General features: G+C 49.4%; 1 protein-coding gene across 4 annotated transcripts; it reads left to right on the forward strand.

Moving 5' to 3' along the window:
- Positions 1–325: 325 nt before the first annotated feature.
- On the forward strand, positions 326–14,627 carry NFATC2IP (nuclear factor of activated T cells 2 interacting protein). Of its 4 annotated transcripts, XM_053927231.2 has the most exons (10): positions 326–828; positions 1,383–1,455; positions 4,394–4,514; positions 5,162–5,242; positions 5,334–5,520; positions 6,477–6,621; positions 6,753–6,862; positions 7,766–7,852; positions 8,250–8,396; positions 10,618–12,460. In XM_053927231.2, exons 1-10 carry the CDS (start codon positions 442–444, stop codon positions 10,690–10,692), a joined length of 1,413 nt encoding a protein of 470 aa, XP_053783206.1. In that variant the 5' UTR covers positions 326–441; the 3' UTR covers positions 10,693–12,460. The 4 variants fall into 4 exon arrangements, with proteins under 4 accessions (XP_053783206.1, XP_053783207.1, XP_053783221.1 ...); XM_053927232.2 differs by lacking the exons at positions 7,766–7,852; positions 10,618–12,460 and adding an exon at positions 12,644–14,627 and having other exon boundaries at positions 327–828; XM_053927246.2 differs by lacking the exons at positions 7,766–7,852; positions 10,618–12,460 and adding an exon at positions 7,066–7,195 and having other exon boundaries at positions 327–828; positions 8,250–8,384.
- Positions 14,628–16,448: the final 1,821 nt, after the last annotated feature.

A 16,448-nucleotide genomic window follows, 5' to 3' on the forward strand; every position in this document is an offset into this window, starting at 1 on the left:
TAGGGCAAGATCTCAAAAGCTCTCCTTTTCGCACGATTTCTGATAGCAATTTCCAGTCCACTTTCTTCCATCCTTTAGGCTTGAGGACTACACTTCCCAGGCTGCCGGGCTCCTCCACACAACAGGAAAACGGATCTCTGAGGTGGGCGGGGCTGGAGGAAGGCTGGTCGAAGTGAGCCAGCCAATGGGTGATCCCTAACGAATTGAAGCCTACGCTGATTGCCCTCAGGCTCGCTGGAATCTTTGGCGCCTTGGTTTTAGTGGTGGATGTGTGATGAGCGAGTGAAATGACCAGTGAACAGGCGGGGAGGTGGCTACAGAGAATGTGGGCGGGGAGGAGTGGTGACTAGCAGACTGGTCCGCCAATGAAGGGCGGGAGGTGCAGGAGGGGTCCGGGTGAATAACCTAGAAGCGGGCGACTTTGGCAGTCGGGTGTATGCCATGGCGGAGCCGGTGAGGAAACGGGGTCGGTGGGCCCGAGGCAGCTGTGTCGGCCGAGGAACTCGGGGGACCCGGGGTGGCCGGGGCCTGCGACCTGGCGCCCAGCGGTCTCCAGCCCGGTGCTCCGTGGATTCGGTACTTGTGGACTTGGTCAGCGACAGTGATGAGGAAGTCCGGGAGGTTCCAACGACGCACAGCGCGGCGGACCCGGTCGAGGTCCCGCTCCCCGAGTCCCCCGGGCCGGCAGCGCCTCGGGACGACAGCGACAGTGACAGCGAAGGGGCGGACGCACGGCCGGCTGGAGCCCCTCCGGCCCTGGTCAGGCGGCGGCGGCGGCTACTGCTGGATCCGGGGGAGGCACCGGTGGTTCCAGTGTACTCCGGGAAGGTGTAGCCAGGTTCCCGGGAGGGTTAACGCGGAAGGGCTGTTTAAGAAGTACTGAGGCTAGGGTTTTAGGTTGGGTCCTGGGAGACTAACCCAAGCAGGAGCTAGGGCCTTGGAGGCAGAGAGATGCAGGTTCTTGGGGTTTCTGCAGACAGGGGAGATGGAGTTTCAAGTGTGTTGGCAGTTTGGGAATCTCGTCGGGGGCATAGAGAGGCCGTGGAGCTGGCATCCCTGAGGATTCAGAGGCGCTGGGAGGGACTGGGGTTTGCGGCATGTTCGGTTTTGAGGTTGGGGCCCGTTGCTAAAGCAACCTTAGTGAAAAAGTAGAACTGAGTCTGTATCCTCAGAGTGCCTTAGGGAAAGGGGGTGGGGTGTAGGAGTAAGGGCACTCCAATTTGCATCCTGGGAAAGCTGGGCTCCTGAGACCTGGGAGAAAGCTGTGGTATCTGTATACTTAGATTTGGGAGCTGGAGGAAGCCTGGGTGTGAGGGAAGAAGTATCCCGTTTTCCCTTTCAGTGGAGGGAGGACTTGGGCTGATCCACTCTTGTCTTTGCAGGTCAAGAGCAGCCTCCACCTTATCCCAGATCACCTGTCCCTCCTGAAACTGTGTCTCCCCGGGACAGAGGAAGGTAAGGTAGGACTTCCAGGAAGAGATGCCCAGGGCTGGCCTCCCTGAGGAGACTTGGGGGGTTCAACATCCTTGCAGTTAGCTGTTGCCTGTGGCTCAGGGGAAGGCGTAGGAGAGGTGACTCCTGCATCCTAGCCAGAAAAAACGCTGCAGTCCTCCTGAAAGGGGCGGGATTGTTAATCAGAAGGCACAGGACGTAACTGTCAAACCATTCTTCTCCCAACTCTGATAGGCATAAGAGTCTGCCAGACCCCTTCCCTGGCGATTCTGATTCTGTAACCCTGGGGACAAGGGAGGGGGAGGTGTCGAGAATCTGTAACACCTTGTTACATCTGCAGCAAGTCCCTTGGGAACACTGTGGAGCCAACAGGGTGTTCTTTGAGTCTTATCAGGGCTGCCCAGCCTTTGTCCTTCCCCCGTAATGTGACTTTTTCGGCCTGTCCAAGGACAATGACTAAGAATCCAGTTTCATAAGGAGGCGGGCCAGTGGGTAAATGCAGACCTTGGATTACGCCTTCTGTATCTTGGGGGAGTATGGTAGGATGATGAGGAGCTGATTTAGGAATCGGCTGGTCTGGGTTTAAACCCCAGCTCTACTGCTTGTTAGCTGTGTGACCTTGGGCAAGTTAATCTCTCAGTGTTTTCATTTCCTCATCAGGAAAATGGGGATAATAGTGGACCTGCGTCGAAGGATTTTACTGAGAATTAAACAAAGAGAACCTTTTCTTGGGCTACACACGTAGTTTAGGACAGTGCCTGGCATGTAGGCACCATATAAAATGCACCCCTTTCCTTGCTTCTCAAAAGGTGGGGCCAGCGCGAGCCCCACCAGTGCAGTGGGAAGCTCATCAGCCCTATACTAAAATGGGGGCCCAGTAGTGTTGGCCATCCCCTGGGAGCTTGTCAGAAATGCAGAATCTCAGGCCACTGGCAGCTGCCATATTTAGCTAGGACAAGGTTTCTTAACCTCAGCACCACTGACACTTGGGCTGGATAATTCTTTGCTGTGGGGTCTGTGCTGGGCGTCGGAGTGTGTGTAGCAGCGTCCTGCCCTCTACCCGCTGGATACCAGTGCCACAGCCGGAACCCCCCCCCCCCATTATGACAACAAAAATATTCTCCAGATACTGCCACCTGTCCCCCCGGGAGGCAAAGTTGCCTCATACTGAGAACCACTAATGTAGGATTTATTATCATTGTTTTGTTTACACAGTATTTATTTTTATGGTTACTGATGGTCTCTTATTGGTGGCAAGCAAATAGAAAAGAGCCTCTGTATTCTAGAATAATACCTGGTTTCTGATCATTTCTCTGTGTACACAAATACTGAATCATTATGCTGTATACCAAAACGAATATAATGTTATATGTCACTTATACCTCAGTAAAAGGGAAGAAATACCTAGTTTCCCTTTATAAATAGGAATTACTGTATTTTGCTGTGTATAATGCGCTCCTGTGTATACTGTGCCCTGCGGTTTTGGCCCAGACTTTCAGGGAAAAAATTTGTTTTAATATTTTTTTAAAGATTTTATTTATTTATTTTTAGAGAGAGAGGAAGGGAGGGAGAAAGAGTGGGAGAGACATATCAATGTGTGGTTGCTTCTCACATGCCCCCTACTGGGGACCTGGCCTGCAACCCAGGCATGTGCCCTGACTGGAAATCGAACTGGCGACCCTTTGGTTCGCAGGCCAGTGCTCAATCCACTGAGCCACACCAGGCCAGGCTCGTTTTAATTTCTTCATTCAATTTTTTAATATATTTATATTTAGAAACAAAACTGATGATCTTATTCCAGGTATTATTTTGCATAGATATCATTATTGCTTTCTAGAGTTACACTTTTAATGTATAAGCATAAATAAAATAATTAAAAACATATAGATACGGAATTAGTACTACCCGTGTGTAATACGCATTGTTATTTTTTCCCTCAAAAATTTGGGCAAAAAAGTGAGCATTATATATGGCAAAATATGGTAAGTGATTTAAGGAAAGATACTGCCCTGAATGGTGTGGCGCAGTTGGTTGGGCATAGTTCCACAAAGCAAAAGGTTGCCATTTTCATTCCCAGTCAGGGCACATGCCTGGGTTGCAGGTTCGATCCCTGGTCAGGGTACTTACGAGAGGCAACCGATCGATGTTTCTCTCCCTCTCTTTCTCCCTCTCTTCCCCTCTCTCTAAAAATAAATAATTATTTTTTAAAAAGAAAGATACTAAATGACAATGCAGAGATATGGCAAAATGTGACAATGATACTCACGTGGATGAAATGTGGGAAACGTGGGCTTAGAGGGTCTATATTACTTTCTTCTTCGCCTGATTCTCTTCTCGCCCCAGTGCCCGACTTACACAGTCTCTCTCTGTGCCCACCAAGTTGAGTGCATTAAGAAAATGAAAACACTTTTTAAAAAAATCATACTTTGACAACATGTTTTAATGTATGTTTTATAACATACATAATAATATAACATACATAAAATGTAGTAGTACATAATAGTATTATCATTGTAATATTAAATAGTATAATAATATTAGGTAAATATATTCTTTCTGGGTTGGGTACTTGGTATTTTTTATTTGTGGGATACAAGTGACCAAAAGAGCGAGGACACTGCTTTGGCTGGAGTGGGCCGCTTTTCAACTGTCCACGCTCGCCACGCCGTCTCGTGCCTCATGTCTCACTCACGAGGCCCGGGCACTCTCCTGCTCTCATCTTTCAGACTCTGCCTCGTGCTTCTGTCTGAGTCAGACATTTCCTTTTTGACCCACGTCCCTTCAGCACTTCCCCAGCATTGTGATGCGGTCCTGTGTGTCTGGGGTCCCCACAGTCCCCTCGTTTCTGAGATCTACTGAAGCCGGTGACTTGTATCTCCTCTCCTTGGCCTCTTGCCACCCTCTCTTGGCTAACCCTTTGCACTGTCCCCTCTGTCCCCAGAGGGGGATATGGCAGATTCTAGCAGTCCCCATGCGGAGGATCCCCCAGTTCCAGATTCTCCCTGGAAGAAGAAGCTGAGGAGTAAGGCTGAAGAAGGAAAAAAGAAAAAGAAGGTGTCGCTGTGAGTGAGGCTGGGGCACTGAGGCCCCAGAAGCGGGAAAGGAATTGGAGGGGCAGGCTGAGGCCGCAGGACCCTTGGGCGGCTCTTGAAGGAGTATGGAAAAGGGATAGAAGGAGTGTTGAGGCTCAGGTGAGGCATGACGCTCTCAGGAGAAGAGGTGGCCCACACGGGAGGATGACGGTGGACCCTCCAGGACTGCCGTGGGAGTGGGGGCGTTTCTTCTTTGTGCCTGAGATGGTAGTAGTGCAGGGGGGAGGGGTGTGGCTCTGGAGACCGCCCTCGTGGCGCACATCTCACCAGCTGCCTCTCGATTTTCCTCTCTGCTTACTTTCCTGTTTTGTTAAATGGGCATCATAGTGGTACTTGTGTCGGAATTTTTGAGTAGGTTGAGAGTTAATACTTGGCATACACTAAGCGCTCGGTGTTAGCAGACAATTGACCTGCAAAATGACTTGCCTGTAAGAATGGTGCTCAGGTCTCCCTCTCCTTTCCTGTCTTTGTCTTCCAATAAGATGGAGGTTACTGGAAGGTGTTCCCTCTTGATTCTCCAACTCCCCTCTGTTCCCAGGGGTCCATAGCCCATGAAGAGAGGTGTGGGGCTGGGGTGTCTCCTATTCCTCCATCTTGCCTTTCTCTTCTCTCTGCAGGGCTCAGGACACCTCCCCTTTGCCCCCACCTCTGCCAAGGACCAAAAGCAGAAAACATACCCGGGCACTCCGGAAGTTAAGGTGACAGGGACAGGAGGCTGTGGCTGGTGTGGAGAGGGTCAGTATGGAGGTGTCCCACCCCAGCTGACCTGAAGTCCTTTTTGCACCCCAGGGAGGTGAACAGGCGCCTCCAGGATCTCCGTTCCTGCCTGAGTCCCAAACAGCGCCAGGGCCAGGACCACCAGAGCCAAGATGATGAGGTGGTCCTTTTGGAGGGGCCTGTTCTCCCAAGGAGCCCCCGTCTCTTCCCACTCAAAATCCGGTGCCGCGCTGACCTGGTCAGATTGCCCCTGGGAGTGGTAAGTGCCGGAAGGACCTGCCGGAGAAGGCCCCCAGGCACTGCCTGCGGTGAGGCTGCCTGTGGCGTCTGTGCAGAAGGGACTGTGTCTTCCTTTGCCCGTCTGCTCTCTGGACCTGCCCAGCGCCCTTTCAGGCCTCCGTACCTTTGTGCGCGCTACTTCATGTGTCCGTATCGTCCTTACTCTCGCCTCTCTTGCTGGCACATTTTCCACCCATTTTTCACGGCTCCATGTAGGCATCCTAAGAAGCTTTGCTTGGTAGCCCCTTCCCCAGGGTATGTACCCCTCTTTCTTTCCCTGGGACCCTGTGCTTCCCTCTTACTTAATGCTCTTAATGTGCTTAATGCTCGTATTGCATTAAACACACAGATGTTTCCCAGTCATTCTGAGCTTCCCCACCTTCCTAGTAAAGACTGCTATTTTTGTGGGGATGACTGTATCCAGAAGTATGACTGATAATAGAAATGAGCCATAACCATGCATCGGCAAGCAACTAAGCCAGGGGTTGCAAACTGGCAGCCCAGGGCCTTATAACAGCATCTTCTTTTTTGCCCCGTAGAGTGCTTTTAAAACATAGGGGTTTATGGTCAGCCTTTGCATTGGGTGATTTCACTAGATTCCTTCTAGTCCGGCTTCTCTTAAATAGGAAGACGTAGCCATAGCAGCCGAATTCTCACTTGGCACCAGTCAGCTGGAACCATGGGCACGTGAGCTACACCTTGCTGCAGTCCCCACAACCCCTTTTCTCCAACCCGTGGTTGCTTCACTTCTTTGTGTTACTTGCCCGAACCCCTTATTGGTATGATTGTTCTCTATATTTTCCCAGGTAAATATGATGAAACTCAAAGCTAAGGAGCTCAGCGAGTAGCAAAGGCCATAAACTCGTTTGGGGGGTGGGGTGGGATGGGGTACATCAGGGCAGGGAGTCCTCCTTTGCTTCTTATTTCCCTCCCCAGTCGGAGCCCCTACAGAGTGTGGTGGACCACATGGCCACCCATCTTGGGGTGTCCCCAAGCAGGATCCTCTTGCTCTTTGGAGAGACAGAGCTGTCTCCTACCGCCACTCCCAGGACCCTAAAGCTTGGAGTAGCGGACATCATTGGTGAGAGGAAGGCAGGGAGGTGGAGCCCTGAGAAGGCTTTTGCCACCGGGAGGGGGAAAGAGGGAAGGCCCAGGGAGGGCCCTGCTTCCGACCCGTGCTGAGGCCTGGCATCCTGATCCTGCCTCCCACAGACTGTGTGGTGCTAGCAAGTTCTCCAGAGGCCGAAGAGACATCCCATCTGCTGCAGCTGCGGGTGCAGGGGAAGGAGAAACACCAGATGCTGGAAGTCTCGCTGTCTCGAGTGAGTGAAAAAGATGACTCTCCCTGTCCCTTATCCTTTCCTCTGCCATCTGTCTTGTCACTTAACTGAGGATAGATTCCTTCTAGTCCTGATTTATCAGAGACCACCCTCCCTGGCCTTGGGTTCCAGCCCGTCCTTGATAGTAGAAAAAGCCCATTGTTTAACTTCCATTCTCCCACTTCTGCTGGGAACTTCTGCTCTAGTCTCCTGTCTCCTCCTTCTGGTTGAAATGGAAAGGACCATCCCTGGCTGGGTACTCAGTCGGTTACAGTGTGGTCCCAATGCGCCAAGGTTGTGGGTTCGATCCCCGGTGAGGGCACCTACCAGACTCAAGTAAGTAGAACAACAAATCAATGTTTTTTTCTCTTTCTCAGTCTCCCCCTTCCTCATGCTCTCTAAAATCAATACAATAAAATAAATTACATTTTTAAAAAATAGAAAGGACCCTTGGACAATAACCACCAAAATCCATCAAAATAACAATTAAAGCCACACTTCTAAGTGACAGACCCCGTTCCCAGAATAAGTACTTCACATTGAGGATATTACTGAATTTCACAACAGTCTTACGTGGTAAAGCACTGTTACTCCCAGGTGCCAAGGGAGACCGTGGAGACCTGCCTGGGGGGGAACTTGCTGTGTCAGAGTCCTTGGGCTGCTGTAACAAAGCACCACAAACTGGGTTCCCGAAAACAACAGAGACGCATTCTGGAGGTTAGGAATCTGAAATTAAGGCCCCAGCAGGCTCATGCTCCCTCCGAGACCGCGGAAAATCTTTTCTTGCCTCTTCTGGTAGTGGCCGTCGGTCCTTGGCAGTCTGTGGCTTGCAGCTGCATCCCTCCGATCTGCTGATTTTGTCACCAGGCATTCTCTCTGTGTGTCTCTGTTTTCTCTTCTTACAAGGACACCAGTCATGTTGCATCTGTGCTCTCCCTGATCCAGAATGACCTCGTCTTAACTCGATTACATCTCCAAAGGCCCTACTTCAGAGTAAGGTCACATTTACATTTACCAGGAGTTAGGACCACAAAGTGTCTTTTTGGAGGGGACACTTTGAAATTATAACACTCGCCTGAGGTCACATGTCCAGGGACGTTAGGGAGCCTGGCCTCCAGCTTGGACCGTCCCCGCCCTGGAGTCTGGGCACTCCTCTCTGCTGCAGGATGCGCCTCCATTGGTAGGCGAGGAGACTGGGACGTGGAGGTCCTGCCTGACCCAGCGCCTCAGCCTATGCTTTGGGCTCTGTGACCTGGGTCCCTTGAGGGGAACCAACTCTACCGGCCTTCCCCTCCATAGGCACTGACTTTACTTGTCCCAGGTCCTCTGTCCCTACAAGTTTTCCCCAGCTCTTCTTTTCATTTGCATTCATTTTTTCCTGTCCGTCCAGGATTCTCCTCTCAAGACCCTCATGTCCCGCTATGAGGAGGCCATGGGACTCTCCGGCCACAAGCTCTCCTTCTTCTTTGACGGGACAAAGCTTTCAGGCATGGAGCTGCCAGCTGATCTGGACATGGAATCGGGGGACCTCATTGAGGTCTGGAGCTGAAACCCCACCCCTTACTGGGAGGCCCAGCTGGACTTGGGGAGAATGGCTGTCCTCTTTGGGCCCTATAAGGGCTGGCTGGAGCTGAGGTGGAACTTATCTTTAAGCTGAAGCAAAATCAAGGCATGGTATTTGATCTCCTCTCTCGTGGACCCTGGATTTAAGCTGTTAGGTACCTGGTTAGTTGTGTGGTCCTCACTGCTGCCCTGGGCGGACTCCAGCTCATTCACACGGTGTGCCGAGTTTCGCAACCTCCTGGGACATCCCTCACTCCCACCCTTTCACTTCCCCCACCACCTTTCCCTCACCAAAATGTCTGTTTTATGAAACTGCTCATGTTTGAAGAGGGAGTTGATAAATTAGGGCTGACAATGGGATTCCAGGCCTGGGATTCACACCACATCCAGGGCCAGTGGTGGCCTTAGCTTCATTAGGGAATAAGTTTGCTTGCGGCACGCACACCGGTGTGGTTCCTTGGCTTGCAGGAAAATAAACGATCGAGCTCGCGTGTGCATGAGCTTAAGCACAGGCAGACTGCGGGTTACTCCTTTGAAAGGTATTGAAGGGCCTCAGCCTTGGGTGTCTCACTCTCCCCAGGACCCTCTACAGCTCCCTTTCTGATGCACACACAGTATTTAAGGCACAGCTGAGCACAGGGGGCCTTTGGTTTAGGATCTCAGATTCTAGTCCCTGCGAGGCTTCTCTGGTCTTAACGGCTTTTCTCCTCTTCCTCACGCCATCCTATCCCTTAAGCACCACCCTAGGGTGTTGATTGCGTGTCTTTGAATGTGAATGTGTCCTTGTAAAATGCGACACTATACGTGTGAACATCCTCCTTATATATGTGGTTTTGTGTTATAGATGTTGTGTGGCTTTTTTTTTTTTTTTACTCAACGCGTGCTGCTTGTTTTACATCTGCTTCGAGCTGATCTCCAGCATCCCACAGTGGGCGACAGCTGCATGTTGCTCGCCTGTTCACTGGCGGGCTCCCAGGCGACTGCAACCTTGGGTACCTACAACATCTTGGCATGCAGACAAGGGCACGGAGAACGTCCTCTTATATGTCCCCTTCCATGCTTGTGTGGGAAGTTCTCCAGCATAGGCACCCGGGCTGGGATTACAGGTCAGACAGGTTAATTTATCTATGGAACTGCCAAGTTTTCCTTTAGATGGTCACTGACCCTCCCCCTGGAAGCTCCCCTTTTTCTCACCCTCGCTAGCACTGTCACCGCCTAGCGTTCCGTTTCTGCCAGTCTGATGGGTGTAAGTGGCTCTGTGCTTTCATGCAGATTCGTTGCATCCCTGGGACTCGGGGGATTTCTTCCTATGCCTGTCAGACTTTCTGGCTTCCCTTCCTGTGAACGGTTCATTCCTCTTAGTTCGTTTGCTCCTGGCGGCTTCCTGTGTCTCTGTTCTCAAGGGCCGTTCGTCTGTTCCCGGGCAGCTGCAAGTGCTCGCGGAACGGCGCTCGGGTTTGTGTATCTAGGGGCGCCCTTTATGGGACAGAGACTTAATTTTAATGCAGGTGAATTAACTCTTCTGTCATATCATTGTTGCTTTTTGACCTCTTATTTATAAATAGTTAAGATATTTTACATTTTTTTCCTGTTAGCTTAGTAGCTTTTCCTTTAACATTTAAGCCACTAGACAGGGCTGCAGTCCAGCTGGCACTGCTGGTGTTTGCGATGGCTGGTGCCCGCCCTGCAGGGTCCGGTGTCTGTTCTCATTGGTTGGTGCCAGGCTGCACTGGTTGCTAAATATTGAATATGACTTTTAAACTATTTGAAGTTCACATTTGTATAAGAGATCCAAGTTTTATTTTCACCACATAAATGAGCCAGGTTTCTCAGAGCTGTCTACTAAAAAGGCGTTGGCTTTCCACTATATGGTATAATTTTGGCACTAGTATCACATTCTCAAAGTTTCTTTTTGTTGGAATGTGGCATTCCTTTGCCTTATATCGTAGGAAAGAAACCTTTGTAATATTTAAATAATATGTAATATGGTATAGCTCTAATTTTTTTCAGATCTTTTATGTCTATTAATAAGTTTTAACACAGTAAAATTATGTGTTCAGTCTCAGCAGAATACATGGGGATACGTCAGCTGTGTGCTCGTGAGGACTTCGGTTTGTGTGGCCCGCGTGGGCCCCGCTCCGTCTCTGTGACTAAGACCATTAGCTGTTCCCTCACACCCATTCTTTCTCCTTCAGGGCAACAGAACCCCTGGTTTTCAGCAAAGCACAGAGACTTCGAAGAAAGACAGTACTTCCCAGCCTCTGTTGTAGCTGGGTGTGACCAACTGCCGGGTCAGGCTCTTGGGCCCGCGGGGCGGAGGGCTGCAGTTTCCAGGATGTGACCGTACGCGGGCAGCGTGCGCCCCTCTCCTTCACTTTCTTCCTGGAAGTGGAGCAACCTGACTGACATGAGGTGACCTTGGCAATGGAAGCCACACAGGGAAGGACAAGGAGAGAAGGAACATGAGTCTTAGTTCTCACGCAGTGTTTTACCAGCCCCATGCCACTGCAGGGGAACTGCTGTCTGGTTTAAATCACTGCTAGTTGGGGATTTCTGTCCCTCATAATGAAACCCAGCTCTAGCCCCAGCATGTTGCTATTGCAAGTGACGCTGTGATCCGCTTTGGGAACCTAGGTGCGATCTCAGGTTTATATCCAGCTGTGAAATCGCTGGTTGGTGAATGTGCACCTCCCCAGTTTCTCTTGAGCGCTCACAGATTTCTGACCAAAGTGGCTGGACCTCTCTAAGCCCATGAGCAAGTGCTAGAAGGTTCCAGTTTCCCCTTGTCTTCCCTAACACTTAATCTGGAGAGGATACGGGAAAGAATTGTAAAGAATTTGCATTTCTTCTGTGAGGAGAGAGACCGGTCACTTCCCAGGTGATCTTTCTAAAACTCCCCTAAGGTTGGAAACGTGCAGACCCACAGCGAGCGCTTACTCGGCGCCGCACACCAAGCTTGGCACGTTTAACCTCCTTCATCCTCAGAGCAATCCTGAGAGGTAGGTTTTGTTGTCACAGACGTCCCCCCACTCCGCTCTCTGTGGTTCTAGCTACCCGGGGTCACCACAGTCTGAATACATTAAATGGAAAATTCCAGAAATAAGCGATTCATAAGTCTTACATTGCGTGCCATTCCGAGTACCTCACTGTGTCTCCTCACAGAGGCAGAGTCGTCTCACATCCTCCCCAGAAGGGTGCGTACGATCCAGTAAGATGCTTTGAGAGACCCATTTCACATAACATTACAGGACAGTCGGGTGCCACTGAGTGACAGGAAAACATTCTGAGAAATGCACCATGAGGTGATTTCGTTGCTGTGCGGGCATCACAGCGTGCATCTAGTCTCACCTAGAAGGCACGGCCTGCACATCTGGGCTGCATGGCACGTATGACCTGCTGCTGCTAGGGTACGACCCCTACACAGAATGTCACTGTGTAAACGACACGAGGTCAAATCGGGCAGGAGAGAAAGTGGAGCCATCCAGAGACATGTACGTGACTACGCAGTCAAACCTCGGTTCTCAGACCTCCCGTCTCAAATCGCTTCTCGGACAGCTTTCTGGAACAGATTAAGTTAGAGAGCCAAGGTTCCACCGTGTTGTTATAATTGCTCTATTTTGTTACTGTTAATCTCTTACTACTCCTAATTTATAATTAAACTTGTTCATAGGTATGTTAGGTACAGGAAATATGTACAGGGTTCGGCACTCTCCACAGTTCCAGGCATCTGCTGGAGGTCTTGGAACACGTCCCTTGTGGATAAGGAGAGCCCACTGACTCTGATCTTCAGAAGAAGAACAAGCACAAAAAGATCAATTAACCTGCCCTAGACCACACAGCCAGATGTAAAACCAGGGGCGCCCAACATGCGACTCAGAATTCTTACGAGACCAGCACTTGCTGCTCTTCAGTGGGCACACTTATCATCGGGGGAGCTTGTGGAAATTCAGATGTGGGGTCAGCAGTGCTGGGGTGGGGTCCAAGAAAGGCGTTTCTGACAAGCTCCTGGGGTTGCAACACTGCCGACCACACTGTGAGAAGCAAGATGTTATCTTGCCTTTTTTCTAAAGCCTCACACCTTTAATACCTCCCACCTCCCTACCCCCACCCTTCCCTCCATCAGGCCCCCATAGGACTGGCCATGTGTCCCACCTCGGCCTAGAACGGGTCTAGCTCAGCATCCTCTCACACCCACTGGTTTTTGTCTTTCTCCCCTGCTAGACTGTAAGATCCGTGAAAACAAATGCCGCCGTGCACTGCCTGGTGACGTGTGGTCAAGGACGGACCTCATATACGAGGTCTGTCCAGAAGGTATCCAGCCATGTAATATGAAAAATAGAGGCATTTACTGAAGAAGATACAAGATACAAGAAACATTGTACATAGAACAATGACACCTCAGTCCCCTTCAAAGTAGGCAACTTGGGACCTCACACAGTTCTCCCAGCGTCTCTTCCACTGGTCAAAACACTGCAAAATCCTTTGTTGGAATCACCATCAGCTGCCCCGTTGTATTTTCCTGACTCTCATTAATGGTCTGAAATCCCTTTCCTTTAAAAGGTGATTTTCATTTGGGGAAAATCCAGAAGCCACAGGGCGCCAAATCTGGGCTGTAGGGGGGCTGAGTCACCTGGGTGACTTGCTGTTTTGCTAAAAACTGCACAAAACGCGATGCATGAGCAGGCGCATTGTGATGAAGCTGCCAATCACCAGTTGCCCATAGCTGCAGCCATTATCATCGTGTTACATGTCTCAACCGACAAAGAACATCGAGGAAGTATTCCGTATTCATTGTTTGGCCTGGGGGGTATACTTGGTGATGGACAACACCTTTCCAATAAAAAACACAGTTAACATGGTCTTGATCTTGATGCAACTTTGTTGCGTCCCCTTCATGTGTGGAGAACCAGGTGACTTCCATCGGGAGCAACAGGGCCTTCCTTACCAGATCAAGGCTGTCGACCCACCATTCATCTCTGTTTGTGACCTTGAGGAAATCTGGTTCATTGGTGGTGGTTTGAATCAAGTCATTAGCAACTGCTGTGCGGTGTTTCTTCTCCTCTGATAGCAGAAACTGCAGAACAAATTTTGCCACAACACGTTTCGTGCCCAGATCCTGCATCAAAATCTCGGACACAGCAGTGTTTGGAATCCTGGGATCAGCTTCTAGGTCTCGCACTGTCACTCACCGATCTTTGTTGGTTGCAGCCCATACACGTTCGACATTCTCAGGTGTTCTGCTTGTTGCAGGCTTTCTAGAATGTGGATCACTTTCAACAGATTCTCAACCATCTTTGAAGTGTTTGTGCCACATTTTTATTTGCAATTCACTCATTACATTGTCCCTGAAAGCCTTCTGAATTATCCGAAAAATTTCCGCAGAGGAATGTTCAAGCTTGATGCAAACTTTCATGCAGAATCGTTGCTGTACTCACTCAGTCATTTTGAATGTGATGGCCACACAGTACACAGGCTCACTCAACAGCATCTACCGCCCCCACTGACTAGTACAGTGAAGTCGTCATTGTTCACATGTGCATTCCAATTCACTCTCCTTGGCCGCCAGGTTACATCAACGTTGCGCAAACCATTCTTGTTATATTAACAATGGCTGCACTTTTTCTGGACAGACCTTGTACAACGGTGGTCCCATAAGTTTATAATGGAGCTGAAAAGTTCCTAAGGTCTAGTGACATGGCCACAGAGGCTATAAAGCCAAAGTCAATGCTTTCTGAAAAGAGTAACATGTCCCTGAGAAGAGCCTCAGGCAGGTCCTTTAGGGTATATTGCGGAGAAGACACTGCTATCATAGGACAGGACAGCGTCATCCTGGTGTGGGCCCCGGATGCCTCCCAGTGGGATACAACGTGGAGACGGAACACAGCAGCCCGACCCTGTACCTGCTGAGGCTAATACGTGTTTGTCTTTGTTTTTAACAAAAAGTTAAAAAAAATAAAAATAACAGAAAAAAGCTTATAGAGTAAGGACATAAAAAGAACATTTTTGTATAGCAATACAATGTGTTTTAAGCTAAGTTACTACAAAAGAGTCAAAAAAATTAAATGAAATATAAAGTAAAAAATTTATAGTAAGCTAAGGTCAACATATTATTGAAAACAATTTTAAAATGGTGTAGCCTAAGTTTACAGCATTAATAAAGAATACAGTATTAGTGCATCGTCCTAATAACCCAAGGTTGTGTGTTTGATCCCCAGTCAGGGCTGATACAAGAATCAACCACTGAATGAATAAATAAGTACAACAATAAATTGATGTCTCTCTCTTTCCTCCTTGCCCCTCTAAAGTCAATTGTAAAAAAGACTACCGTAGTGTACCACAGTGGCCTAGGCCTTTACAGTCACTCACCCGGTCTTACAGGGTTCATGCATGCTAAGTGTCCTATATAAGTATACCATTTTTTATCTTTTTTTAAATATATTTTTTAAAAGATTTTATTTATTTATTTTTAGACAGAGTAGAAAGGAGGGAGAAAGAAAGGGAGAGAAGCATCAATGTGTGGTTGCCTCTCACATGCCCCCTACCGGGGACCTGGCCCACAACCCAGGCATGTGCCCTAATTGGGAATTGAACTGGTGACCCTTTGGTTCACAGTCCAGTGTTCAATATACTGAGCAACACCAGCCAGGGCTTATTTCTTATCTTTTACACTATATTTTTACTGTAGCTTTTCTGTGTTTAGATATGTTTAGATACACAAATACTTACCTTTGTGTTATAATTGCCTACAGCACATGTGGCAAACACCAGGCCATGGCCGAATCCGGCCCTCCACCTTGTTTCATCCAGCCTGGCACCTTGTTTCTACCCCGCGGCAGCGCCGAGCTCTCACTTAACAGTTAAGGAGCAGTTACATTTACACAGTCCTAAAATTACATTCGGCCCTTTGAAGGCAACCCAAAGGCTGATGTGGCCCCCGGTGAAAATGAGTTTGACACCCCGGCCTACAGTATTCAGCACAGTAATGCGCTGTACAGGTGTGGAGCCTCGAGGCATTAGGCTACACCATGTGGCCTAGGCGTGTAGCAGGCTCTGCCATCTGTGCTGCGTAAGTGCACTCACTCTGTGATATTGGCACGATGAAATCACCTGGGGACCCATTTCTCAGACCGTATCCCCCTTATTAAGTGATGCATGACTGTACCCTCTCTTGGTTTTCTCAAAGATCCATGTGCAGTGTCTGGCACAGGAGTTACCTAGCAAATGTTTGGTGAGTGAATAAATAAGCTCTTTGTCTCAAACAATCTCACTGCCACCCATCTCACTGCATAAGCCAGGAACCCTAAGTTTCACTCCTGATACTTCTTTTACCTCCTTTCCACTCCATCGCCAAATCAACTTAACTGGCCCCGAAGGCTCTCAAAGCAGTTTAGTTCTCTCCCTGCACCCCACCCTGGTGGCTAGTGCCGCAGCCCTCTGATAGGCTGCTCTGCTGTCCCCCTGGCCCCTCCAATCCATCTACTCTTCAGTCAGAGTGATCTCAAATGCAAATCTGATTTTTAAATGAAGATCCTTCACATGGCCTTGGCCATCCAGCCTGACCTCTGATCGCTCCCCGCCAGCCTCTCGCTCTCACTGCCCTTCTTTCAGACCCATGAGTTCATTATGCTTCCTTCTTCTTCTTCTCTTTTTTAAAAATAATTATTTGATTGAATGAAATTTTTAAAGACTTTATTTATTTATTTTTAGACAGAGGGGAAGGGAGGGAGAAAGAGAGGGATAGAAACATTGATTAGTTGGCTCTCGCACGCCCCGAACTGGGGACCTGGCCTGCAACCCAGGCATGTGCCCTGGCTGGGAATCGAACTGGCAAACTTTTGGTTTGCAGGCTGGCGCTCAGTTGACTGAGCCACACCAGCCAGGGCCATTATGCTTCCTTCCTCAGCAGCGCCTTTGCATGTGCTTCCCACTGCTTGGACTGCTCTCTCTTCTTTCCCTGGGAAGTCAGTAATTGTCCCTCCCCCACATCTGAGCTCAAGGACCACTTCCTGAGAGGCTCTCAGCCTCC

The sequence above is a fragment of the Desmodus rotundus genome, chromosome 1, assembly GCF_022682495.2.
Source record: "Desmodus rotundus isolate HL8 chromosome 1, HLdesRot8A.1, whole genome shotgun sequence".
Classification (NCBI taxonomy): domain Eukaryota; kingdom Metazoa; phylum Chordata; class Mammalia; order Chiroptera; family Phyllostomidae; genus Desmodus; species Desmodus rotundus.

What these genes read in the sequence shown, in the direction of transcription:
- NFATC2IP (XM_053927231.2), top strand. Translation starts at nt 442, where the DNA reads ATGGCGGAGCCGGTGAGGAAACGGGGTCGGTGGGCCCGAGGCAGCTGT. An exon ending in CGGGCACTCCGGAAGTTAAG is followed by an intron (nt 5,243 to 5,333) that starts GTGACAGGGACA and finishes TTTGCACCCCAG; the next exon opens with GGAGGTGAACAGGCGCCTCC. An exon ending in TCCAAAGGCCCTACTTCAGA is followed by an intron (nt 7,853 to 8,249) that starts GTAAGGTCACAT and finishes CTGTCCGTCCAG; the next exon opens with GATTCTCCTCTCAAGACCCT.